The following is a 24,279-nucleotide window of genomic DNA, read 5'->3' on the forward strand; positions in this document are numbered from 1 at the left end:
GTGGGTCCAGTGGCCTGGAAGGAACACGGGATTTTCCTACTGAGAACAAAGCTATCGCCCTTCTAATTCTGCACAAAAGCTGCCCAAGGAGTGGGGTGCCAGAGCTGCAGTGCTGTGGGGGTGTGATGGCAGGAGCTCCCCTGCTGCTGCCCAAGGACAGCTCTGGGAAAGCAAAACCATGGAACAGTGAGAGCACAGCGTGATCCGGCTTGGCCAGAGGCAGGGAGCCACGGCCACTTACCGGCTCTCTGGGAGGACGATTATACATCTCCAGTGAGCACACAAATTTGCTGCTCTTACAGAAATGTCAAGCCTCTGCTGTGTGCCTGCTGCTGAAGATGTGGCTCACGCTGCCTCCTGCCCTCCCTGGAACTCTGTGGTTTTAGCTGGTGCCACCTGCCTAGAGCTGTATCCATTAAAAATTCTTAATATAACACACAGCTGTCCACCCAGGGTGTGCGGCAGCAGGAGAGCACACCGCACCTGAATTTGCTGCTTTTAAAGAGCAGGGCTTGAAATGCAGCTGCACTTGGGGCGGTGAGGGGAGAATGTCTGAAAATTCCCACCGAGCTCCACGTTAGTACATAATTTTAACAGAAGGTGTCAAGCGGACACCGCGGGGGCGTGCGAACCTGGCGGGGACACGAATGGCCGGGACACGAATGGATGGGACACGCATGGATGGGACACGCATGGATGGGACATGAATGGATGGGACACGCATGGATGGGACACGAATGGATGGGACATGAATGGACGGGACACAAATGGATGGGACACGCATGGATGGGACACGAATGGATGGGACACGAATGGACGGGACACGCACGGCTGTGGCTGTCCCTCGGGCCATCCCTTTTCCCGCTGCTCGCCTTCCAGGGTTTATCCAGCCTGGAAGTGGCTGTCCCATCCCATCCCGCCCGTGTCCCTCTGCCGCCGGTACCGGGGCAGCTCCGGAGCGATCCCCGGTGTCCCGGTCCCGTCGCTCCTGCGGGAAGCGCAGAGGCACCGGTGCCTCCCCCGGTGCTCGGGCACCCCGAGCCCACCCCGGTACCACGCTGCTGTCCCCCGGTGGAGACGCACGGAGGGATGCGGGCCCCGCCACCCGCCCGCTGGCGGCGCCGGGCGGGGAATGCGTTCAGGGCGGGGGGCGGAGGGCCCGGCCCGGCCCTGCCCGCCCCTATTTAAGGCGGCGGCGGGCTCGGGGTGGCTCGGTGCGATGGCGGCTCCGCGCCGGCCGAGCGGCGGGGGGCTGCGCAGGGCCCCGCAGGACGGGCGGCTGGACGAGATCAACAAGGTGGGGCTGGGGCCGCCTGCCGAGCCGAGCCCCTGCGGAGTGGGGAGGGGGCTGCGGAGGGGGCGGGCGGGGCGAGAGGGAGAGGAGGGGGGCGGTGGGTGCAGGAGGAGCTGTCGACCCCTCTGCCCAGACCCTTCTGCCCAAACCCTTCTGCCCAAAACCCTTTGGAGAGGGGATCCTGCCGGAGGAGGAAGCGGGCTTTTTACGGGGATCGCTCTCCATTCCCTCCGCTCCCGGTCTTGCCCTCTCAGGCGGTTCTTTCCATCGCACATCGGCGGCTCTGAGCGGGGCTGGTGGGCGCCCGGGGGGTGGCTGCTGTGAAATTCCCTTTGGGAACGTGCTCCAGCAAGAATGGGGGCTATTGTTCTCCTGGAGGATTTCAATCTCCCCTCTGCTGTATCGAGCACTTCAACTTTTTCTTCCCGGAATGAGAAGTTTAGAGCTGATTCCAGCCCTCCTCGCTTTTCGTTACAGCGGGTGAAAGTGTTACCAGGATGGTTGGACGTCCCGCAAGCCTTGGGCAGGGGGAACAGCAGCGCCTGGTTTAGTGCAAAGTGCACTGGGCTTCGTGCCCTTCATGCCAGGGTCAGGCAAGGTCCTCTCCCCCGAGCTTCAGGCTTACCCTTGGCATGGTTGTGGGGGCAGTTCTGTTGGCATCCCTCCCAGCTAAGAGCAGTTCTGAGGGTGAAAAGAAGGTTTTAACCTTGAAGCAAACTGTGCTGGGATTTCTAGCACTTCTAGATGCTCTTTTAGTCAGTGGCACCTTGGTGTTACAAGTGCAGAAATCAAATTGCTGTACAAGATGAGAGCCCGGAGGAGATGGGCTCACCTTGTCCTCACACTGACCAAGCTATGAAAAGTGGCAATATGCTCCACCAGACAGCATGTGAGACCAGTGAGACAGTAGAGGTGAAGTTTAGGTCATTGGAGAGGGAATTAAGTCGTTAGAAATGACTCAATTAATTAGAAATTAGGATGTGCTGTGGAAAAAGAGGTGTCATGGCATGAGGTGTAGAATAAGAGCACCTTGTCAAAAAGGAGCCTTTGTAAGCTGCTGCTGGAAGCAGCCACAGCACACCCTGCACCAAGGTGTGTAGCTGGGTCTAACATCTCCCCTAGCCAAGGTGGAGCTGGCCCTTAGGCTGAGGATGCAGGGACTGTGTTGTACCTAGTGCTGCAGTTTCTGCTTCTCCAGCACCACACAGGCACAGCCCTGTACGGATACCCGGTCCTTAAGCTGGTAGGAGCTGTGGGACAGTCTGGGAAGCTGTGCTTCCTGGGATGCTGCTGCTGTGCCACTGCTGTGTCCCAGGGCTGTTCCCACGCAGGGGACAGGTTCCTCTTTCTCCCCTAAGCTGCCATCACTTTTGGCCTTTTCTTTGGCTGAGGTTTGGATGACAAAAATGAAACAAGCTTCGTGACTTCCCGCTGGCAGAGCTGCTTGCGTGCATCCTCGCTGCCCTGCGTGCTGGCTCAGCGCTCTGAGATGGGGTTTGAGCAGCTCAAAACCAAGCTGCAGATAGCACGGGTGGCAGATGCCCATGGATCCTCAGAAGCCATCGTGCTCAGGGCAGCAACCCCCACGCTGCTGTGCTTTGCCAGCTCTGTGTGGCCATGGGGGAGTGCAGCAAACAGCCTCACACCTCCCTGACAAACAGCTGACACAGAAACTCGGGCTGATACTGTGGCTGGAGCCAGGGAGGGGGTTTCCCCAGCGCTGAAGAGCCCTAAGGCTGTAAAACAGTCAAGTGCTCCTAATAAAAGCTATCAGGCCAAATTCCTATCAGGTTTAATCTCATTGTCTCATCGTAACGCTTAGCTCCCTCCAGCCCTGTTTTCCTGGCTGGTTTCTACCCCAGAGCTCTCGCTGGGATTCGGGTCTGGCTCAGTACACTGAGTGCACATGTGCTGCTGAAGGATAGCTGAGTTCTAGTGCTGACTTCTCTCTTCCAGCCTGAAACACTCTCCTGGGCTCCCCTCTTGGTTGTTCCCCTCTTTTCGGGCAATGCAATCACATTGTCCAGCCTCGTGCATCAAGGTGGCAGGTCTAATCCAGCACAGATTAGTTCCAACCTTGTTTTACCCTCTAATGCGCTGGGCTGCAGGGAAGGAATTCAGCCTGTTAGAGAGCAGGTGCCTGCTTCTGCCATCCAGGGCAGGCACCAGCATCCCTCAGCCCCTGCAGGCAGGGTGGCTGGCATTCAGCACTTAGACATCCCAGTGAGAGCTTGGCCCACCAGTTGGAGTCACCTTTTTGGGGAGCAAGGATGGATCTGCTTTGCTCAGGTTGTCTTGCAGGTAGCTGGGACTTGTCTGGCTGAGTTTATTGGCTTAGAAAAGTCTCTCAACAGCTCAAGAAAGGCTGTTCAGGGCAGGAGGGGGGAGAGGCTTTTAAAGCAGTTCTTATTAATAGAACAACATGACCCTTAAAATGGGAACTTTAGCAAAGGGCTCTAGGAGGAACTTCAGCCACTCTGAGTTTGAGTCACAGGCCCTGGGGACTGAATTCCTGTGTGCCATTGTGAGTGTTTTCCTTATCGCAGTCACAGGCAGCTCACACACAATGTGGAGAGTGCAATACCTTTCAAGTGCAGCCCTTTGTTGCTTCCTTGCACCTGTAGCAGAGCTGTGGTGCTGGTGTGCTCTCCAGCTGGAACACAAGGGAGCTGAGCCCTAATCCTGTGTGCAGTGTCACCTGTGCTGTTTGTGTCACACTGCCAGGGCTCCTGGGTGTGTGTCCCTCAGCCATCATGTATGGATGCATTCCCTTCAGGCTTCACCATTTCTGTGCTGCTGCTTGCTCCCAGAGAGATGCTGTGCTCTGCCCTCACATCCCCTGCCCTGCAGGGAGGTGAAGCTGCTTGCTGCTCCTGCAGGGCAGGAATGAAGCTGTGACCTGGTGGCCAGGAGGTGTTTTGGGCTGTTTTGGTTTTCAGTGATGTTTGCCTTCTCAGGGATGCTGGCAGCAGGTAACACTGCTCTGGTCTCTGGTGACTCCTGCTGCTGCCTGAGCCCAGGTCTCGAAGCTGAATTGGGCCCTTTGTGTTGGGCTGGGAAATGATACCCCTGGGTAGAAATAACTGAGCTAAATGAAACTGAGTTGGCAAAGGAGAGCAAAAGAAGGAACTAGGAATGTTGCCTTTCACCACAGCTTTCAATTTGAGTTAAGTCAGTGTCACATTGGTTTGGTGACTGTGGTCTCTGGTGTCCCCTCTGGAGTTTCTGGGGTGGAAGGAGGGGGTGGCAGTCACTTCTGTCCTAGTGAGCTTCCTACAAAACCCTAAAATCAGCTGCAGGTAGAAGCCTTGCCAGAGCAGTGCATAACTGGCAGTGAAGTTTTGAGAGCTCCCTGAGCAGTCCAAGCTCCCCTGTCCCAGTGAGGAAGGAGGGAGCAGCTCCAGGTGTGTGGGACCCAGAGCACAGGAGCAGAATTAGGATGACAGCAGTGATCAGCACACAGGGCTCTTGGTGACCCATGAGCAGTGGTGAGGAACACATTCCCAGAGCAGGGAGCAGCCTCAGCCCTCCATGCACTAACCCCTCGAGGGGTTTGTCCTGGACAGGCCATGCATAAGCTGTGCAGATGTTAATGATTTCTACGCTGAAGAATGTGGTGTTGTTGCTGAACACAGATCGAGTCATTAAGCTGTGCTGGGCTGGAGCTGGGCGGTGTGGGAGGGCAGGGACAGGAGCAGGACCCTGCTGCTCACAGCTGTGGGAGTGTTGCTGGCAGGGCACAGCAGAAGAGCTGGCTGTGCAAGCTGTGGTCTGTTCTTTTGCGTGTCTGAAGGTTTTTGAGGTGGGACTAGGGACAAGTGACCAAAAATGATCTAGGATTTCCTCTCCAGCCTTGAGCAGTAGAGGGAGAAAATGGGTATTTGGTATGAGAGAGCTCCTAAACCCAAAATACTCTTGGGCATATGACATTCTGCAAACCTTGCCTGCTCTATTTGCAAGCCCTCTGAGTTTATCTAAGAGTTTGAAATCTGAGATAAGAGGGCTTCTTGCAAGGACTAGGAGCCCTTGCTGGAAATAAGTGCCCAATCCTCATGCTAAGTGTGCTCAAGCAGAGATGTGAGGAGCTGAAACCTTGGGTGAGCAAGAACAGGGGGTTTCATGCAGTTATTCCAAAGGCAGGTGGGGTCCAGCCCTCCTTTAAACTGGAAAATTTGAGACATCAGAGGAATTCCCCTTGCACTGGAATGTTAATGACAAGGTGTGGAGGGATTGAGCCCGTTTTCAAGTCTCCTGGTGCTGTTGCTCAGCTGTGCCTTTGGGAATTGTGTGAGTCTTCTGGCTAATGCTGCCTTTGGAGGTGCCCTTTAGGGAGTTTTCCTTTGCATTTTTAACCTTGAGGATATTTCTTTTTCTGTTTTAGGAGTTTCTCTGTGACCCAAAGTTCAGTAATGAAAAAGACCTGGAGGAGAAGTTGGCAGTGTTCAAAGGTGAGGACTGGAGGGTTTCCCTGTCCTTTGAGCCTAACTCAGATTATTTTCCTCAGCTCTTGGATCTCACCAGCCTGAGATTCTCTGCCAAATACAAGTGACTGAGCTGAGATGGATGCCTTCCTCCTTGCTTGTGGGACTTGGTGAAACTCTCTGGAGAGGTGTTTTCCACACAAGCCTTTGTGCTTCTCCCACTTGCAGGGCAGGGGCATGTCACCCTGCAGACATCCTGCCTGGCAGCTGCTGTTACTGCAAAACCTGCTGTGTGGCAAAACCCTGGGGAGCAGCAAAGGAGGATGGTTTCTGACTAGTTACCCAGCAAGCTAACTGGCATAATGGACTGTGCAATAGTGGGATTCTTTTTCTTTTTTTTTTTTTTTTTTAAATAAGTAGGAGGGCCTCATTCCACAAAGCAGAAGTGTCAACTGCTTTCTGGAGGAGTTGGGGACTTTCTGCCTCCAAAAGTTTCTGTAGTCCTTTCCCAGCCCCTCGACACCAGAGGGAACAGCACTGATATGTCTAGTTCTGGCCAAAGCCTGACTCCAGTGGGTCAGCAGATCTAGGGCTTAGGTTTGGGCCTTTTGCTGGGACAGGGGATAGAGAAACAGCTCAAAAGCCTGCAGTCCTCTGGAGCTTGTCCCCAGACTGGTTACAGGACAAGATCTGGCAGGGTTATTCTGGTGTACCCACTTTTTTTCCAAGCAGTGGCTGAAGGCAGTTGAGAAAACACGCCTGCGTCACACTGCCTCGAGGCTTGTGCTCAGCCTGGCTCTAACCAAATAAAACCTGACCTTGCTTCCATTTCAGACATTGTCTGCTATTTCCCTTTGAATTTTGGCTTTGCAGTCCAGCAAGGAAGAAGCTGGCTGGTGTTTTGTGATCCCTTACACTGCTGGGCACAGAGGAGCCTCCTGTGCTCTTCCATCTCTTTGTGTTGCCTTTTGTGTAGCTTTGGCTTTTGGCTGCAGCCCCACATTATTTTTTCCCATCACAATTGGGGCTCTTCAAACATTGCAACTGTAGGTCACAGGCACAGAATTCCCTGTAACGAGAGCCTTTGGCATCTCTTCCTGCTGCCTCGTGAGTTTGTCTCCGTGGCCTGTCCCTCTCTCCAAGGCCTCCTCCAGCTCCCCCAACAATCAGCTCATTGTGTGATGATGGGGGAATATTTCTTCTCTGCTGTCCTTCCCACATCCCTCCTCCCCCTCCAGCCTGGGGGAGGCAAAGATGGAGCCCCCATGCAGTGTTTGTGTAAATGTATTTGTGAGGGAGGGACCATGCATGGTTTTTGCCCCACTATATCCCTGCTGCTGGGGTGGGAGGGAAACATGAGTGTGTGAGCTGAGGCTGCTGTAAAGCTGCCTCTGTTCTCTGTGCTGTTGGCTAAATGTCAGCACAGAAGAAAAGAAAACATGGGCATGGACCTGGCAGAGCAGGGTTTGTGCCCCAGGCATGTGCAGGGGTGCCTGACCCTGGTGAGGGAGGTGGCAGTTCAAATGCACAAGGTCATTCTGGTGAGGCAGAGTGTGGGGAGAGGCAGTCCCACATCAAGCATCACTCTGACCCCTAAACATGTGTTACAGCCCTGAATTCTTCTAGGACTGGTTTCTTGATGCTTGAAGTGAGACTTTTACTCCTGCCTGAAGCATGAACAGCTTTGGTTTGTACACATGATTTCCACAGGTCAGCTCATGGCAGCAGAAATCCATGGGCTGAGACCCAGGTGAAGATATGCCAAGCCACTCCTTTGCCTCCTGCCCATCAGTCCAGTTAACCCAACATTTTCCTTTGGAAGCACAAGTCCTGGGAAGAATGATGAGTGAACTAACCACTTTTCCCTTCAGCTCCTTAAATTAGCCTGCCATTTCTCTGTTCATACTCATATACTTGCTGGTGTCCCTGCAGCAGAGCCAAAAGCTCTTTTCCATTTTCCTTCCTGGGGCAAAGGAGCAGCCTGGAAGGGTTTGGTTAATTTGTGCTGTTGTGGAGTGAGTGCTCACTGCAGGGTGATTTCTCCAGCTCAGCATGGATGGATGGTGCCAGCAGGCATCTTGCTCTTTCCATTTAGTAGAGCTGAGGTGATGGGGGGCCCCTTGCGGTGCTGGGAGCAGTATGGTCTGTAAGACAGACAAATCCTTGCCTGAAGAGCTTAAAGTCTAAATGGGGAACAGCTAGCAAGGGGTGGGGGGTGTGTGGGAAGCTCAGGTGTGCCATTTCAAAGGACAGAAACTGCACAGGACTCAATTCCTGAATTTTCTAACTCAAATCAGTGCTCTGCCTGTTACAGCATGTGAGTTTTTGTCCTGCAAAGCTAAGCAGACCTTCTGGAGCAGGCTCTGCCTCTCTCTGACAATGCTGGAGTTGCTCAAGTCAGCAGTGTCTGACAGCAGGCTGGAAGGGCAAAAAACCTGCTCCAGCATCACTGTGCCCAGGCATGTTCTTGGCTTTGCCCTCTTGATGTGGTGCTTGAGCATCTCTGCTGGCAGGTGCTGCTCTGGATGGGAGCACTGTGGAGTCTGCCCCTCGTTGTTGCAGGCAACTGCGTCATTTAATTCCCCTCCTAATCCGATCAAGCTTCATCTCAGCAGTGCTCGGGGGTTTGTTTTCCTTGCTACTCCTTCTGGGAGCCTGTTCCAGAGCTTTGTTTTTCTGGCTGAAAAGCTTTTAACGCTGTTCATAGCCAGCTGATACCTTGTTCTCATGCCAGTGTTTTCCTTCAGCTTAAATGAAAAGCAGCCACAATTACAGAGCACTTAATTCTAGAGCCCTAGAGTTGAGATAAGGGTGCTAAAACCAGGCCTTGAGATGGTCTCCCCCTCTGAACTTTGCATTCAGCAGTATATCAATCTTATCCCCAAATGCTTTTTATTTCAGTGCTGTAAGCAGGCAGTGCTCCAAAGCCATGCACACCGTCCTGTGCTGTAGAGTCCTGCTAACCTAATTCTGTGTCTCTTCCAGAGAAATACATGGAGTTTGACCTGAACAACCAAGGCGAGATTGGTGAGTGATTCTGAGGGATGCTGGGCTGGAAGAGCCACAGCCTGTCTGCTGCTTCCCTTGGCATTTATGGTGTTGAGCAGGAAAACTTGTTTTTTTCTCTGTCCAGCCTTGCTTGGATCTTAATTGCCAGCCAGGGGCTTCCTTGGCTCTCCAGCCCCTGCCTCTCAGCTTTCTCAGTCTCTCCTTGCCTATTTCAAGATCTAAGCTCAGTGCTGTTCTCCTGAAGTTCTGTTTATCTCCTCCACTTCTTTCTGCTCAAAATGCTTTTTTTTCTTCTCCCTTTTTCTCCACTGAGGCCTTCTTCTCAATCCTCTGCTACAAAGCTGGGAAGCTGCAGGACTTGGACAATCCTAGGGCTTGAGACAGGAGCTGTATAAACCCACGAGCACTTCTGGTGCAGAGAAACTCTCTGCTTTGCAAGGAGGGGAGCAGAGGGAAGCAAACAACTTGGGTGTGAGTCTGGCTCAGCTGAGCAGCCCTGCTTTGGGTCCAGAAAGCAGCAGTAACTGAAGTGCAATCACTTGAGCTCTCTGTCCCCTTCCAGGCTGCCTCATCCCCTCCTCCACAAGTCTTCCAGCTGAAGTGAAGCCTGTGGGGAGCTGGAAGAGGCCTGACTCAGGGCTTCCGGAGGGAAGGGGCCCGCAGGTCTCAGCAGGCAGCAGTGCAATGGGAGGAAATGCCCTGTGGCGATGGGCAGGGGCGTCTGCTCCCCACAGCTTGTTTGTCTCCAGCTTTAACCCCGGTGTTGCTTCCCTCCTCCCCATCCTTGTGATTTTTGGCACTGCAATCCGAGCTGTAGAGCACCGTCCCCACGTGTCTCTGGGGCACCTGGAGACTTGTTCCTCTTCTCTGAATGTGTGGTGCTTTTATCTTGAGCTGCTTTGGGAAGTGATGCTTTGTACTGGGCAGAGTGGCAGTGAGCTGTACTGGAAGGTTTCTTGTGGCTTTTGGTAACAGCTTAATGCTGTCAGCCACAGAGCCCACGTGTGAGGTGGTCTCAGGTGGCTCTGTCCCTTGGGTTGGTCTGTGCTCAGTGGGGTCACCCCTTGACAGCAGTGATTGCCTTGCTCTTGTAGATTTGATGTCTGTGAAAAGGATGATGGAGAAGCTGGGGGCTCCAAAGACCCACCTAGAACTGAAGAAGATGATCTCTGAGGTGACTGGAGGGGTCAGCGACACCATCTCGTACCAGGACTTTGTCAACGTGATGCTCGGGAAACGCTCTGCTGTGCTGAAACTGTGAGTGCCCTGGGATGGAGCTGGGGAGAGCAGCAGCACCTGAGCTGCTCTGTTGGGAGGCTGGGAAGCACAAGCTGTTCTGTCTGAGCTGGAGCTGTGCACACTCATGTTCACGGAGGGAGATGAGGGTCCTGGTGCAGGGCAGTCTGCAGGGTGTAGGAGCCCATGTCGAGGGTGAGCAGTGGTGAGTGCTCCCAGCAGAGCTGCCTGCTGTGTGTTAGCACAGCTTCCTCCCACGTCCTCCAAGGGAGCAATCCCCCTCCTTCCCGAGGGTGTGCAGGCATTCAGCACTGCAGGACTCCTTCCTGTCTCTTCCCTGAGGATCCTGCTGGCTTTGGGGACAGACTTCCCCTGTGGATGGTGGCAGGACTTGAGTGAATGATGATCCTGCCAGCACCTGTAGGCTGGCTCCTGTTTCCCACAGCATGTTCCATCCCTGCCTGATCTTGGAGGGACAGGCAGTAGATGAAGATGGGACACATGCTTAGAACAGCTGGCTTGTGCTGGGAGAGGTTTTCGGTGGTACAGGCTGCCAGCACCAGCCTCCCACGGCCCCCTCTGCCCTCTCAACAGGGCTCTGAAAGTGCTGCTCTAACAAATGGCTTCTAAACACTTGCTTGGCTCCATCTCCATCCCATTGAAGCCTGGCATTTCCTTTCACAGCTCACAGGCTGGCCCTGCTTTCGTATCTGAAACTGCCATGAATAGGAGCTGATCCTCTGCATCCTCCTTGCCCCTTTTTGAAGGCAGCTTTAGAAACACAGCCAGCTTCCAGGCAGGTTGGGAGGAAGGATCCTGCACCCACCTCTCTTGTTTCTCTAAGCTGGGACATGCTTGCAGGCAGATTCTCCCCACTGTGTGCTGTGTCTCTGTCGTGATGCTCCTCTTCCAAGCAGACCCAGACTTCTGCCATCCCTGCTCCTCCTTTTTCTCCACAGACCCAGACTGAGCCTGCAGCCTGTCCCATATCTCCCATCCCTCCTCCCAGCTGCAGCAGCTTTCACAAACAGGTCCCTTCTCTTGCTAACAGGCACCCCATTGTCTGTTGGACCCTGTAGAGCAGGAGCAGAAATGTAAAACTCGTCCTAAGAGCAGTACAGCCCTTTGATCCATCGAGGCAGCTGGCATTCCCAGCGTAGCTGCAGCCCTCAGGGAGGAAGACAGTGCTAGTGGTTGCAAAATGCTTGAGATTCCTGCAGCCAGTGCCTTGCTCCTTGTTTTTGCTCTCTCCCCTGGCTGTAATTGCTGTTGCTTGCTCGGTGTTGGCTTCTGAATGTTCTGCTGTGTGGTTGTGTGCAAGGTGGGCCAGGAGTGATATTTGCTTTTATGCATCAGGAACACTTGGCATGCAGTGTGTGCCCAAGGGATTTCGGAAGTGGCTGTCTAAATAAAATGTGCTAATCCTCTGGGCTCTGAGAGGAAAACTGGCAGAGACTTTGGGAACCCACTCCTGGTAGCTGCTGGAAAAGCCAGCCTGGCAGCACTGCCCTCTGTTGGCTTTCCCTGCTTTGTTAATTATCGAGTGCTCTTTGTAGGAAAGCCAGATGCTCTTTTTCAGCAGAGAATGCCACCCCCAATGATGGATAAATATGTGTTTGCTTTTTAAAAAATTGTCAATATCTGTTGTGTTTTGCAGGGTCATGATGTTTGAAGGAAAAGCCAATGAAAGCAACCCAAAACCTTCTGGTCCACCTCCAGAGAGAGACATAGCCAGCCTCCCTTGAAGAGAACAGGCTGTAAAATGGGCACTGTTTGCTTTGCTGGTCTGTAACAGAGGTTACCTGTGCTTTGTTACTCTTTACTGTGGACAGTCCTAGTTTTCAACTAACCTGCCTTAGAGGAACAGCAAGGGAAGCTGGAGACCTCCAGCTCGTGTCTTTCTGCTGCACCCCTTAGCCAACTTGATCTGTTAGACAGAAGTCGTAGCACCAAGTGTAATGTGAGACCAAAAAGAACAAAAAATATCCTATGATTTTACTCTTTCCTCTGCCCTTCCTGCATTTCTCAGACGAGGAGCTACTTTGTTCCCAGCATATGGATTCAGAGCTGTGCTTGTCACGACAGGTTCCTTACGGTCCTTGCTGCCAGATATGGACAAAGCCCCTGAAAGTGGCTTCATGGGTGCAAAGAAATAAGTGCCTTCTCTGCTCCATCCTCCTCTTCCTACTGTGGACTTAGTTCTTCCCCTCCTGACCTCCCCAAAATGTAAATCAGACTCCCACATCTGTCTGACTATAGGGGGAATGTGCTTGGACACAGATCTGCCTGCACAGCCTATTGGAGTGGGCACAGCTGTCTGCAGGGACAGCTCCTGGCTGCTCTGGGGCTCATCCTGCAGGCAGATCCTGGGGTCCAACACCAGCCACTGCAAGTCAGGAGGGTTAAAGCCACCTTGGGGACCCCCTTCCTGGTAAATCACAGCTTGGGTCTGACCAGGAGTGTAACCTCTGGACAGGTGATTGTCTGTCCCATCCATGGAGTCCAGAAACAAGCTGTGATGCCTTTGCAGCCCCACAGGATGCTGGGGGCAAGTGAAACCTCCAGGTGAAAGGAAGCTGAGTGACCAAACTGAGCCTGGCCAGACCAGCTGCACATGAGGATCTGTCCTCAGGTAGCTGCTCTGTCCCTCTGATTTTTGCAGACCTCCCTGTGTGTGTTTCAGCCTGGTGCCCTGGGACTATCCATTTCCCTGATGGATAAGCCTTCAAATCTGCAAAATAACAAGGGCTTTAAGTATGGAATATGAGCTGGGACTGTGCTATCCATGCTCTGGGTACTGTGGTTATTCTTGTTCCATACATAATTTCTGGAATCCAGGTGTTTGCTCTTTGCCCTTTCCCTACTCTTCTCTTAAATGTTCTTGACAGCTTTTAACTTTTTTAAAATCATGGTTTAGTAAGTACATTTTTTAAAGGAAATACAGATGATTAACTCTACTAGGCTGATTGTTCCTGCCAAAGGCTGCACTTTTAAGTAATTAAAAAAAGCAACAAAAACATTCTCACTACTGTTTGTGTTAAAACCAAAACTGTAATGGACAGAAAAATTATGAGCAAAAGCAGCACCAGTCTACTTCAAGGACTGAAAATAAATCTTTTGAAGCTACACAGTGTATCAGTGTTTATTGTTATCTCTGCTGAAGCTTGGTCTGCATGATTGCTTGCAGATTAAGGGAGCTGGTTTCCAAGTCTGTTAATATAAACCATTAAACAGATCCTGGAGATAGGTTTGGACTGTTGATCTGATCTTTATCTGTAATAACTGACTGAAAGCTGTGGAGTTGGTGTGATGAAATGCAGAGGCTACCTCCTGAAAGTTGGTGCTTTTTTCTGACTTACTGAAAAAGAGAAGGTGCCAGTGCCTGTTTTAAGGAATAACTTGTTTATTGAGAACAGACACTTGCAATGCTTCTCTTGAGGGAGAGGTGGGGGTTTTTTTAAATTATTCTTTCTGTTCTTGAAGCAATTGCCCAAGGTTCTTGTCTGATGTGAATTATCAAAAGGGGAGACCAGGTTTCCTGGGGTAAGAGTGGGTGCACTTTTTCCATGTGTTTCTCAAAAGGACAGAATTTCCCTGATATCACAGCCCCATGTCTGCTCTTTGCTGCCTGGTAGCCTCTGGGAATGCACCTGCTTTTCTTGGCTGTGTGTTGAAGCTGTTGTTCAGTTAGAAAAATAAAGGAAGCATATTACACAAGGGAAACTTGGATGTGGTTTGCCACAGGTCAGGTCACTGCCCAAAGCCATCATTTCTTGTCTCTGTGGAGATCCTTGTCCTTTTTGGTCCTGGAAAAGAGAATGACCTGCTAGAGCTGAAAACAGCCCTTCTCAAAGTGTCCCCAGAGGGTTGAGTGCTGGCATTCTGACTGTGTGGGAGCTGAACCCCTCAAAACTTGAACAAGTAAAGAAATGGAGGACCTGGTGTGATCGAGGCCCCGCATTCTGCTTTTGTGTGGTTCTGGAGCACAATAAGGCTGTTCCAGTTCACAGAGCTTCTGTGTTGGCAGCTCAGCCACCCCACACTGGAGCTGTACAGGGGCTGACCCAGAGCATCCCTGTGCTCCCGAAGGAGCAGGAATTTATCTGAGGGAAAGGCATGAAACTGTGTCTGGGGAAGTTTGGTCTGGAATTAGGAAAAGGTTCTTCTCCCAGAGGGTGCTGGGCACTGCCCAGGCTCCCCAGGGAGCTCCCCGAGGGTGCCAGAGCTCCAGGAGTGTTTGGATATGGCCATCAGGGTATGGTGGGACTCTTGGGTTGTCCTGTGCATGGTCAGGAGCTCAATTTAAGGATCCTTGAGCATCCCGTGCAACTTGGGAGTTTCTGTGATCCCCGAGACCTGAAGCAACACTGGATCTCTGATACGGGAAAGCATCAAAGCTCCTCACCAAGGAGTGGTGGCCAAGGTGGAGCAGCCACCTGCCACACTCCACCATGGCTTGGCAGGGACAGACAGAGCCATTCCCAGGGTCTGTCTGTCCATCTTTGGGGTCTGTCCATCCCTGAGGTCTGTCTGTCCATCCCTGGGGGCTGTCTGTCCATCCCTGGCTCTGTCCCCTCCGGGGCTGCTCCGCCAGGCTGGGTCCCCTCAGGACGGAGCACTGCGGCTGCCAGCGCCTCAGAACTTGTGGAAAAATCCGGGCGAGAGCACCCAGCCTTAAGCTGGACCAGGGGAGGTTCGGGTTGGACATTGCGAGGAATTTCTTCACAGAAAAAGTGATTAGACATCAGAACGGGCTGCCCGGGGCGGGGTGGTGGCGTCACCGCACCTGGGGGTGTTCAAGGAACGACACTCAGTGCTGTGGGCTGGGTGACAGCGTGGTGTGCGGTCACAGATTGAGTTCAGAGATATTTTCCAATCTGACTCTGCGCAAAGAGGGCTCATTAGGCACAGCCGGTCAGGGGAGGCCCCGCTGGGAGGCCCCGCTGGGAGGACCCCGGAGCAGCGAGAGGCGCGGCCAGAGCGGCCCCGCCGGAAGCGGAAGCGGCGCGCGGCTCTCCCGGCGGGGCGCGGGCGGCGGGACCGCGGCCGCGGGGCCGCCATGGGGGACGACATGGACGTGATCCCCGAGCGGGAGATGAAGGTGAGGCACGGGAGAGCGGGGCTGTGAGGGGCAGTGCGACGGGGGGAAGGGTTAACAGGCTGTTTGGCTCGGGTCGGGGGGCTTTGGCTTGGAGAAGGCTCGGCCTGGGCTGCGAGAGCTGGAGGGTTCTGGGGCGGGCTTGTTTGGGACCGTGGCGGTGACAAACCGAGGGGTTCGGCTCGGGGTACGGCAGGGCTTTTTGAGACATCCTTGCAGTGTTTGAGAAGCAGAATCCTAGGATGGGTCAGGCTGGAAGGGACCACGGTGGGTTATTTGGACAAACTTCCCTGCTCAGACTGGTTGGTCCCAGAGCACATGGCACAGGATTGCGTCCAGACGGGTCTGGAATCTCCAGTGAGCGACACTCCACACCTTTTCTGGGCAATCCTGAGGACTTTCAAGTGCCTGAGAACTTTACTGCATAGTGTGGTGCAAGCTTGGGGAGTGGAAAAGGGAAGGCTGGCCTGGCTTTGGTGTAGAGGGGTGTTTAATGTCTGGGGAGAGAATCACAGAATGGTTTGGTTGGAAGGAACCATAAAGCTCATCTCATTCCACTGCCACGGACAGGGACACCTTCCACCAGACCAGGCTGCTCCAAACCTCATCCAACCTGGCCTCTAGCAGTTTCAGGGTCGAAGGAGAGTTGGAGGAACTTTGTTTTGGAAGAAGAGTGATATGTTTCTAAGTTATCCTGCCAGTATGCCTTGTGCTGGGAATCTCCTGATTTGGAGATGTGTGGCTGTGGGGCAGTGTGAGCTGAAGTCTTGCTGTATGTGCCAGCCTAGCCCATCCTGTGTCACCCAGTGTTACTGTGGGGCTGGGTAAGAAGGGACATGGAGGAACAGATTCCTGGAGCGGTTATGAGTCTTTGGACAGCTGCCTTCTACCCTCAAAAACAGGGTGGTTGGGCTGTTTGTTTTGCAGAAATTTCCTACATCCTCCTCAGATTGTAGGAATGTATTTATTTAGTGGCTGTTATTTGGGAATAACTCAGGTGCTTGACTGGAGTTACTGGCACATAGGTTGGCAAATGCCTGCCTTGTAGCAAGTTTTGTTCAGTCCTGTCCCATCTTTTCTTTATTCCTTTCTCTTTTCCTCTCTATCCCTTGGGTGGTTTTGGTGTGTTCCTGAGGAGGTCAGATGTCCCAGGCAGATTTTATGAACACAGGCACTGGATACAAGTGAGATTTAACCAATGGAAAAAGAAACATGGTGTGATATCAGACTTTCATGGATGAGACAGAAAATGTGATGGAGTGGCCAGAGGCTGCCTGGGTGTGTGGCAGGGATTTGCAGCTCATGGAGAGACTCCTGCACTTACTGTGTTAGAGAAGCCAAAACAAGCTGTTCCTCTTGGGCAGCATGTGAACAGCTACTTCCCAACTCTCTCAAACAGGATTTTCAGTTCAGAGCACTGAAGAAGGTTCGAATCTTCGATACTCCTGATGATCTTCCCAAAGAGCGCTCCAGCCTCCTCGCAGTGTCCAACAAATACGGGCTGGTCTTTGCTGGTGGAGGGACCAGCCTGCAGATCTTCCACACCAGAGATCTCATCATGCAGAAACAGCTGGGAGAAGATCCCAATAAAATTGGTGAGGCACTCTTAAATCTCATGGGTTTGGCAGAGTTTATATGGGATTTATGGCGTGGAGCTCTTGGCTGCTGATACATGTTTCAGTCCTTGCCATGCTCAGTCAGGCATTTGAATTTCCACATTTTCTTGTGTGGGAAGGCAGGAACAATGGTTAGTAGCCATTCTTTGAGCTGTGAGCCTGTGAGTGGAGGGACACACTGAGGGAGTTCTCACACTGAGTTACCTACTCTGACTGAGTGACCAGGAGAGGGGAAGCAACCCCTGTTTCACCACCTGGGTGCAAAATGGTTTTCATTCTCCTTAGTTACTGTTCCATTCTGTGCATGCATAGGTACAGCAAAAAAATCTTTCCACTTATTATTACTCAGGGTACTGAGGAAGTAAAGTGGTGTTTTCACAGAAATTTGGCAAGTCCTAAGATTGTATGGATAGAGAAGAAGGGATTTGCTTTCATTCAGTTTTTCTATGTATTAACTTGGATAGCTGCTGTTACTGGGACTGAGGATTATTGCATCCATTTGTTATATTGTTTTACAAGAACAACTCTTGCTATTTAATCTATCCTCTTCATTCCATCTTCCTTTCCTTTTGTGTTTTAAGTGGAGAATATTCAGGGTACTGTGGTTCCCATGAAGTTTCCTATGCAGCACCTGGCTCTGAGCTGTGACAATCTCACCCTGTCTGTCTGCATGATGTCCAGTGAGATGGGGTCCTTCATCAGCTTTTTCGATGTCCGTACATTCCTGAATCAGGTACAGCATGTGCCAAATGTGTTTGGGGTTTTTTTTCAGAATACAGCAGAGGAGAGGTATAGCTGGGGTGGGATTTTCTATCTCTGTGAGGGTTGTCTTGTAAAGGAGTTGCTCAGTAATCTCAAAATCTGCTTGTTTTTACCAGACATTAATTTATAGGCAGATCAACACTGCTTTGAACTATGACTTCAGGAGAGTTTGGTTTTGTGCTCCACTTTGACTGTCTTGTGTATTTGTCTTTCCTAAAAGGCAAAACAGCAGAAACAGGCATTTGCTTGTCACAAACTGGCCAAGGACTCAGGGAGTGCAGCCATGGTCAATGACCTGAAGTGGAACCCTGCCAATCCCAGCATGGTGGCCGTGTGCCTGTCCGATGGCAGCATCTCTGTCCTGCAGGTCACAGACTCTGTGAAGGTCTCTGCCACACTCCCATCCTCTGCTGCTGTCACATCTGGTGAGTGGCAGCCTGGGAGGGCACTCAGAATGTTGGACATTGAAGAGCAGACACTGATTGAGAGGTGTATAAACACAGGTTGCTTGTCTCAGGAGGAGGCTTCTTAAAATTCTTCACGAAAGGGAAGAATTTAAACACTGAAGACTCAGAAAATGTGTCAGAGTGGAATTACTCTTTCCTAGTTGATTGCAGTGAGTTATCAAATATGCCCACCTGTGGTTTGTGCTGTCTCAGGCTTGACTCATTTCCAGGAAAACATGCAAATAAACATCATCACCTGTTGGGTTTTGACTTGTGTAGTCAGCTTGCCTTCTTCGTGACTGGATGACTCCTTGTTTGATTCAGATTCATGATTTTTTTTCAGTGGAAAAAAAAAAAAAACATACTTAATTTATTGGTCCTGTTTTTGTAGGGCTTTGTAATTCTCCAGTTCCTTAGTGCTAATGAAATTCTCTTTTTTTTTTTGCCTAGTGTGTTGGAGCCCAAAGGGAAAACAACTGGCTGCAGGGAGACAGAATGGCACTGTGGTGCAGTATCTGCATGTAAGTATTGGTGGTGTTAAGGCTTTATGACTTTTCAGGAGTTTGAAATGTGATGTTTTGTTGATTTGGGTTGTTGGGGGTTTTTTTGATTGGTTTTTGTATCACAAACTACAGAATCTGGTTAGGTTGCACATGGTGTGAGCCATATACCCAAGTTCTTCAGTAATATTCAAGTGTCTTAGGCCAATATTTGGTTTTGTTTAAGGTTTGCACTGGTCACTGAAATCATGATTTCAGAGTGGCCCATGATGAGTGTTAAAGAATGGGTAAATTGCTCTAAACCAGTTCTCTGGGCTTTCTGCAAAACTTGCAATTGGATTTGTTCATTGCCTTTTCTGTGCATTTAAGAGTTGTTTTATTTACAGAATCTGCAGGAGAAGAAAGTAATTCCTTGTCCTCCCTTTTATGACTCGGACAATCCTGTTAAAGGTACATCTTTTTATTATTTTTTAACTTGCTTTCCCTTTAAAAGTATTTTACTCATTCTTCCCCCATTTTCTTTAGTTATAGCAGCTGTATAGCACTGTTTATGAAATTACAAATGTGATTTTCTGTGATTCTTAAGCTTGGTCATTTAGGAGTAGTTGCCATTTGTCATTTCTTTTTGTGTGCTGTGCACAGTTAAAATCAACAAGAAAACCTTATTATAAAATGTTTCTGGCTGAGGTATTTGCTTTCTCTTTCAGTTTTGGATGTGCTTTGGATTGGCACATATGTCTTTGCCATCGTGTATGCAGAGGCTGATGGGACACTGGAAATGTCTCCACAAGTGGTCATTGCCATATTGCCTGTAAGTGCCAGCAGTCACAACCACACAAGTGTCTGTGGCTTGCTCTGACTTGTTCATGGCATTGGCACCATACAGAATTTGAGTTTGGTACTGCTGTAAATCATGGGATTGAGGTGGGAGGGTTTAAATAGAGGAAGTAGGATCCACCTGAAAATCAATCAATCTGTTCTCTGCTGAGATCCAATTATGTTTTTGATGTGCCCTGATACTGTCAAATTTAAGGGAGATTGCTTTGTTTGTGGATTGAAAGCTAAATTACCAATGTTGATTTTACAGAAAAAGGAAGAAAAGAGACCAGAGAAGTTTGTGAATTTTATGGAGCCATGCTACACGAGCTGCACTGAGAGACAACATCATTATTTCCTCAGCTTTGTTGAGGAATGGTGAGTGGCAGGAATCATGGCAAGCTCCTTCCCTTGGAGTGCATATCTGAGCAGTCAGTGCTTCCCCATAGATTGTATTCCTCCTTCTTGTAGACCTTGCAGTGGACTGTCATGTTAATTTTTGTGTCCATGCTTACAGGGATCTGGTTCTGGCAGCTTCAGCAGCTTCCACAGAAGTTGGCATTCTTGCCAGGCAGGGGGATCAGGTAATATTTTTATTCTATTTGTGGATTATATTTTGTGTTGTATCTGTGCAAATGTACATTTTCTTTCCCTAAATATATATATAAATACATATAAATATGTAAGACCTAGAATACAATGAGATTATGATTTCTTAAGTCATCCCAAAACTGAACAAGCTTCTAAATTGTACAGAATGTCAAGTCTTAGAAGAACAAGAGGTGTGTGTTGTGAACCAAGTTCCAGAAGTCTGTTTTTCATTATTTTACTTGGCAGTCTCAAAATTTGGTCAAACTCAATATAATAAGGTGATTGATGTGAGGTCATCAGTTGGAATTAAGCATTAAAGTTTGTGACTTGACATGCACTGATACGTGAGAAGTCACAAATCTGTGAAAGACCCTGATCTTCCTGGCATTCGCTAATCTGACAAATTTAAGCAGATAGTCTCTAGCTGGTGTTTCAGCTGTTGTAGGCTGGAGTGCTGAAGAAGACTGGTCACAGGAAAGCAGTAGTTGATAGAACAATAATTTTACTTTTTGCAGAACTGGGAGTCGTGGGTTTTGGAGGACTCGAGCAGAGCAGAGCTTCCTGTGACAGATAAAAGTGATGACACTCTACCTGTTGGTGTTGCTGTGGACTACACCAGTAACATGCCCATTGTGATCAGTAAGTCTTCTTTGTCTTTCTTGTGGAGTAGTAAAAAAATCTCAGTATATTTGATATTTTTGAGGGGCAGCTTTGTGCTCAGAGTTCTGGAAGATCATTCTGAAAGGCAGACCGACACACCTGCTGTTTTTATACCAAACCACAGCACGTGGCTTTACTTCTGTCTAAGGTTTCAATGGTAAAGTGTTAAATACAGTTCTTTCCTGGAGCTTTGAGCATCCTGGGATATGACACCAACAGACATGGCAAACAAAGCTCCTGAGTTATGTCAGCGTTCCCCAGAACTGGGATTTTAGTGAGTTTAAAGGAGTCGTGTTCTAACACCAGGGATTTCAGGCTGCCCATGAGGTGTTCTTTATTCTTGTCACTTATGTCCTTCAGCAGAACTGTTTTGTATCAAGTACATTTGCACAGATCTAAAGGAAAAGTGGGTTGGTTTCAAAGCCAGAAACAGCAAAGATTGCTGAGGTGAATGTGTAGGTTTTAATTCTGCATTAAAGCACGGGGTCTGTGCTGCTTAAGCCCTGCTGTGCTCTTTATCTCAGCTGCATTATTGCTGTACCTTCTGTGCTGCCTGAAGGTGCTTCAAAGTACCTTGTCAAAGTCTGAAGCTACATCTGAGCTATTGTGTTGTATCTCAGTGAATTCTGAGGAGGCCAGAGACAGATGGAAATAGAGATGCCTCAAGGCAGAGTGGAAGGTTCTGCAGTCAGGAGTTCCTGAAGAGCACAGGAGGGTGCCAGTTAACTGAGACCTTTACCTGAAAGAAAACCTACAGTAGGGAATTGAGGTCAAATGCTCTACTTGAATGCCAAATTGAATTTGAAGCCTTTTCTCTGTTAATCTGTACAGTTAGTGGATTAAGAAATCTGTCAGGACAGATTTTTTAAAGCCTGTGTTGTGCTGCCTCAGAGTTTTTTAAAAGGATTTTGGAGAAGGGTTTTTACTAACACATTCTCTGTGTTCTGACACAAGAGTTTGGCTGCACATTAATTGGCTTTGCAGTTCACAGCAAGTTTAGACTGCAGAGAAACCTGATTTGTCCTGGAGCTTGTTCCCAAGTGGAAGTGCCCTTCCCTAGCATGCTTTTCCTGCAGAACCAATAGTAAAGAAAAATGGCCATCCTGCACTGCCTGACAAACAAAGCACCATTACTATAGCAGGTTTTTCCTGTATTCTAGATGTGTTGGGTTTGGGTTTTTGTGTTTAATTAAGCACACTTAAACCATTACAGAATTTTAGAAATACAGAGTGTTCTGGGGCCTTTAACTGTTCTGAGAATTTTTTTTATTGAAGCAGACTCACAAAGCAGCTGCATAAAACACAAGTGTTTTATATTACTAGTTCAGATTATGAGGATATTTGTTTGATGTTGACTTTCTTTAAAGTTAAAAAGCTTCCTATGTAGCAATTCCATTTTGTAGTTTATGCATATGAATGTTAATGAGGTGACAGAACCTAATGTGGGGATTGCTGAAAGGAATTGAGGGAGCAGAGTGTCAGTGAGGAAAAATGACTGCTTCAAAATCTGAAAAAACTTGGCACAGGAATTGATGGGTGAAAGTTGGGCTTTGTCATTCAGGAGATGACATTCAATTGTCAAAATAACCCTTTTAAGAAACGTGAAGTCAGGAACAGAAGGGAATACAAAAGGATAAAGAGAGAGAGCTGAGCACTGACAGAGAAGCAAGGGAACGAAGATGCAAATGAAAGCAAGAAGGGAGAAATTTAAGAAATGCTGTGTGAATAAAGTCACAAGAAGGTGGCAATTCCAGCTGGAACAGAGTAGGAAGCTTTGCCTGCAGGACTTACATGTGTGCTCTCTGGCAGGTGATGAGAAGATCCTTCCTCCAGCCCCAGTTCTGATCCTGCTCTCTACAGATGGTGTGCTTTGCCCATTTTACATGATCAACCAAAACCCAGGAGTCAGGTCACTTATTGTGACCCCAGAGCCACTGCAGCTGGCAGGGGAGAGAGTTCCAAAGGCAGCAGGTAAGTGCTCCAAGGTCTATGGGGAACACTTGAATTTGTGCATCTTTGTCATACTGTCAGTTCAGTAGTCAGACACACATGTGGTCACAGAAAACATATTTTTTTTCTTTATAATGATAATGGGGAGCAGTTCTTGAGTGTTTTGAGCTCCCAAGACTCTTCTGTCTTTTGTGTATCAGTGTGAAATTACCTAGTCCTGTTCACCAAGTCATTTAGTTTGGAAAAGACCTCCAAGAGTCCAACCTTCAAATCTGTTTGCTTGTGGATCTCAAGCACTTTATAGGCTGTGCATTTAGACTTTCCTGTGCAATCAGCCTTTGGAGAATAGGACCAAAACAGTTTTAGGAGGCTCTTTGCCCAGCTTTGAGCATGGCCTCACACTTCAGAGAGGGGATGATTTTCCTCCTTAGTCTTGCCACAGGAGGTCATGATATGAACTAAGGTGTTTGACTGCAGCAAAATCCTATTTAAACAAAATTCTATATAAATCCTATTTAAAGCTTTCCTTAGCACTGTGAGAATTGTGTCAGCAGGTGAAGATGTGTAGTTTTGTTTTGAGTTATAGATGTGTTGTCCTGTAGTGTGATGTAGGCAGGTAAGATGATTGTTTTGCTTGTTTGCATTCATGGAGAAATAATTTCAAATGCACCATTTTCTTCCCTGTGCCCAAATTTGCTTCTCCTTTCCCAGCCAGAATGCTGTTGTTTGGCAGCCTGCCTTCCTGCAGTGCTGGCTAACTTGTGTGCTGACTGCTTATTTTATTTGAGATGGCAGGAGCCTCATCAAAATCAATGGAGGAAGGTGAAGCTTTTTCACAGGAAACTGCAGACAACATTAATCTGAACAGATTGTTGTAGTGATGGGACTTTGTAGGCTTTCTGTATCATTTCCTGAGATTGGGGGCTGCAAGCCCAGCTCTGCCATCTCTCTTCCTCACTGTCCAGTGAGAGAAGCAGTGCTGAGCTGTCCCTGTCACATAGATTTGGCCTTGCAATACCTTCTGCCATTAGTCAGTGCAGCCAAATGAGCCTCCTCCTTTCCCATTTGTCTTTCTGCAGGGAGTACTGCCACGAGTCCAACCACTCCTTCTACTTCTCTAAAGCCTGACACAGCACCAGCTGTTGCTCCCACTGTGCCCACCTCAGGTCAGCCTCCAGCAGGAAGTGGAGCAGCTGTTTTTTCCTTCGTGCCCTCAGCTGTGAAGACTCCTGGCTCCACAGGCAGCGATCCCCCACCGTATTCCTTTGCCACAGATGCCTCCAAGCAAGCCCAGACTCCTGCTCTGACTGGAGCAGCAACATTCTCCTTCTCCTCTCCTTCTTCCAAAGCATCCATAACTCCTGCTTCTGTAGGCAGCACTACAACAGCTCCTGCCACCTCCTTTCCTTTTGGGTCCATGAACTTTAAACCAGCTGCAGACAGCTCCTCCGGGCCATCGCTCTCCACGGCACCTGCTGCACAGAAATCATCCTTTACACCTTCAGCTTCTTCAGTCAAAGTGAACCTCAATGAGAAGTAAATAGATTCAGCAGTGAATGCAGGGGCTGGATGCTTGTTAGATTGCTGCAGGCATGGATAATGTGTGGTAGTTCTGAAGGTGGTGTCTGGCTTTTTGCCCTGACAGCAGTTCCCCACGGTCCCAAGAAAGCACTGAGGAAGCCCCTCTTTATCCAAGAGTGATGTGGCTGTGGAAACCTTCAGTGCTGCCCATGCCAGAGGTTTTGGTCATGGCATGGTGCTAGTCAAGGGACAGTGCCAAAAATTAAGACTGATAAATTGCCGGAGATTTTAGGGGGATTTTTTATATCTTTGTTTCATAGGCATCAAACAATGATTCTGTGCTTTGGTTTGATGCAAGT

The 24,279-nt window shown here is 49.6% G+C and overlaps 2 protein-coding genes across 3 annotated transcripts in view; both read left to right on the top strand.

The window, feature by feature from the left end:
* Positions 1-1,204: 1,204 nt before the first annotated feature.
* Positions 1,205-13,086, top strand: AIF1L (allograft inflammatory factor 1 like). The gene is made up of 5 exons (XM_033077815.2): positions 1,205-1,297; positions 5,676-5,742; positions 8,701-8,742; positions 9,819-9,981; positions 11,618-13,086. Exons 1-5 carry the CDS (start codon positions 1,220-1,222, stop codon positions 11,703-11,705), a joined length of 438 nt encoding a protein of 145 aa, XP_032933706.1. The 5' UTR covers positions 1,205-1,219; the 3' UTR covers positions 11,706-13,086.
* Positions 13,087-14,984: 1,898 nt separating this feature from the next.
* NUP214 (nucleoporin 214) overlaps positions 14,985-24,279 on the top strand; it is a 38,081-nt gene continuing 28,786 nt past the window's right edge. For both annotated transcript variants that reach the window (XM_033077686.1, XM_033077687.1), the window contains exons 1-12: positions 14,985-15,061; positions 16,458-16,653; positions 17,256-17,407; positions 17,657-17,861; positions 18,333-18,403; positions 18,769-18,832; positions 19,090-19,193; positions 19,470-19,576; positions 19,716-19,782; positions 20,305-20,428; positions 22,259-22,420; positions 23,479-23,935. In XM_033077686.1, the coding sequence (XP_032933577.1) occupies positions 15,020-15,061; positions 16,458-16,653; positions 17,256-17,407; positions 17,657-17,861; positions 18,333-18,403; positions 18,769-18,832; positions 19,090-19,193; positions 19,470-19,576; positions 19,716-19,782; positions 20,305-20,428; positions 22,259-22,420; positions 23,479-23,935 (1,751 nt within the window). In that variant the 5' untranslated portion in view covers positions 14,985-15,019. The remainder of the gene's footprint in view (positions 15,062-16,457; positions 16,654-17,255; positions 17,408-17,656; positions 17,862-18,332; positions 18,404-18,768; positions 18,833-19,089; positions 19,194-19,469; positions 19,577-19,715; positions 19,783-20,304; positions 20,429-22,258; positions 22,421-23,478; positions 23,936-24,279) is intronic.

This window comes from Catharus ustulatus, chromosome 21, assembly GCF_009819885.2.
Source record: "Catharus ustulatus isolate bCatUst1 chromosome 21, bCatUst1.pri.v2, whole genome shotgun sequence".
Lineage (NCBI taxonomy): Eukaryota > Metazoa > Chordata > Aves > Passeriformes > Turdidae > Catharus > Catharus ustulatus.

Coding starts and splice junctions, on each gene's coding strand:
- AIF1L (XM_033077815.2), top strand. CDS start 1,220: ATGGCGGCTCCGCGCCGGCCGAGCGGCGGGGGGCTGCGCAGGGCCCCG. Junction 8,743..9,818: donor GAACAACCAAGGCGAGATTG/GTGAGTGATTCT, acceptor TTGCTCTTGTAG/ATTTGATGTCTGTGAAAAGG. Junction 9,982..11,617: donor CGCTCTGCTGTGCTGAAACT/GTGAGTGCCCTG, acceptor TGTGTTTTGCAG/GGTCATGATGTTTGAAGGAA.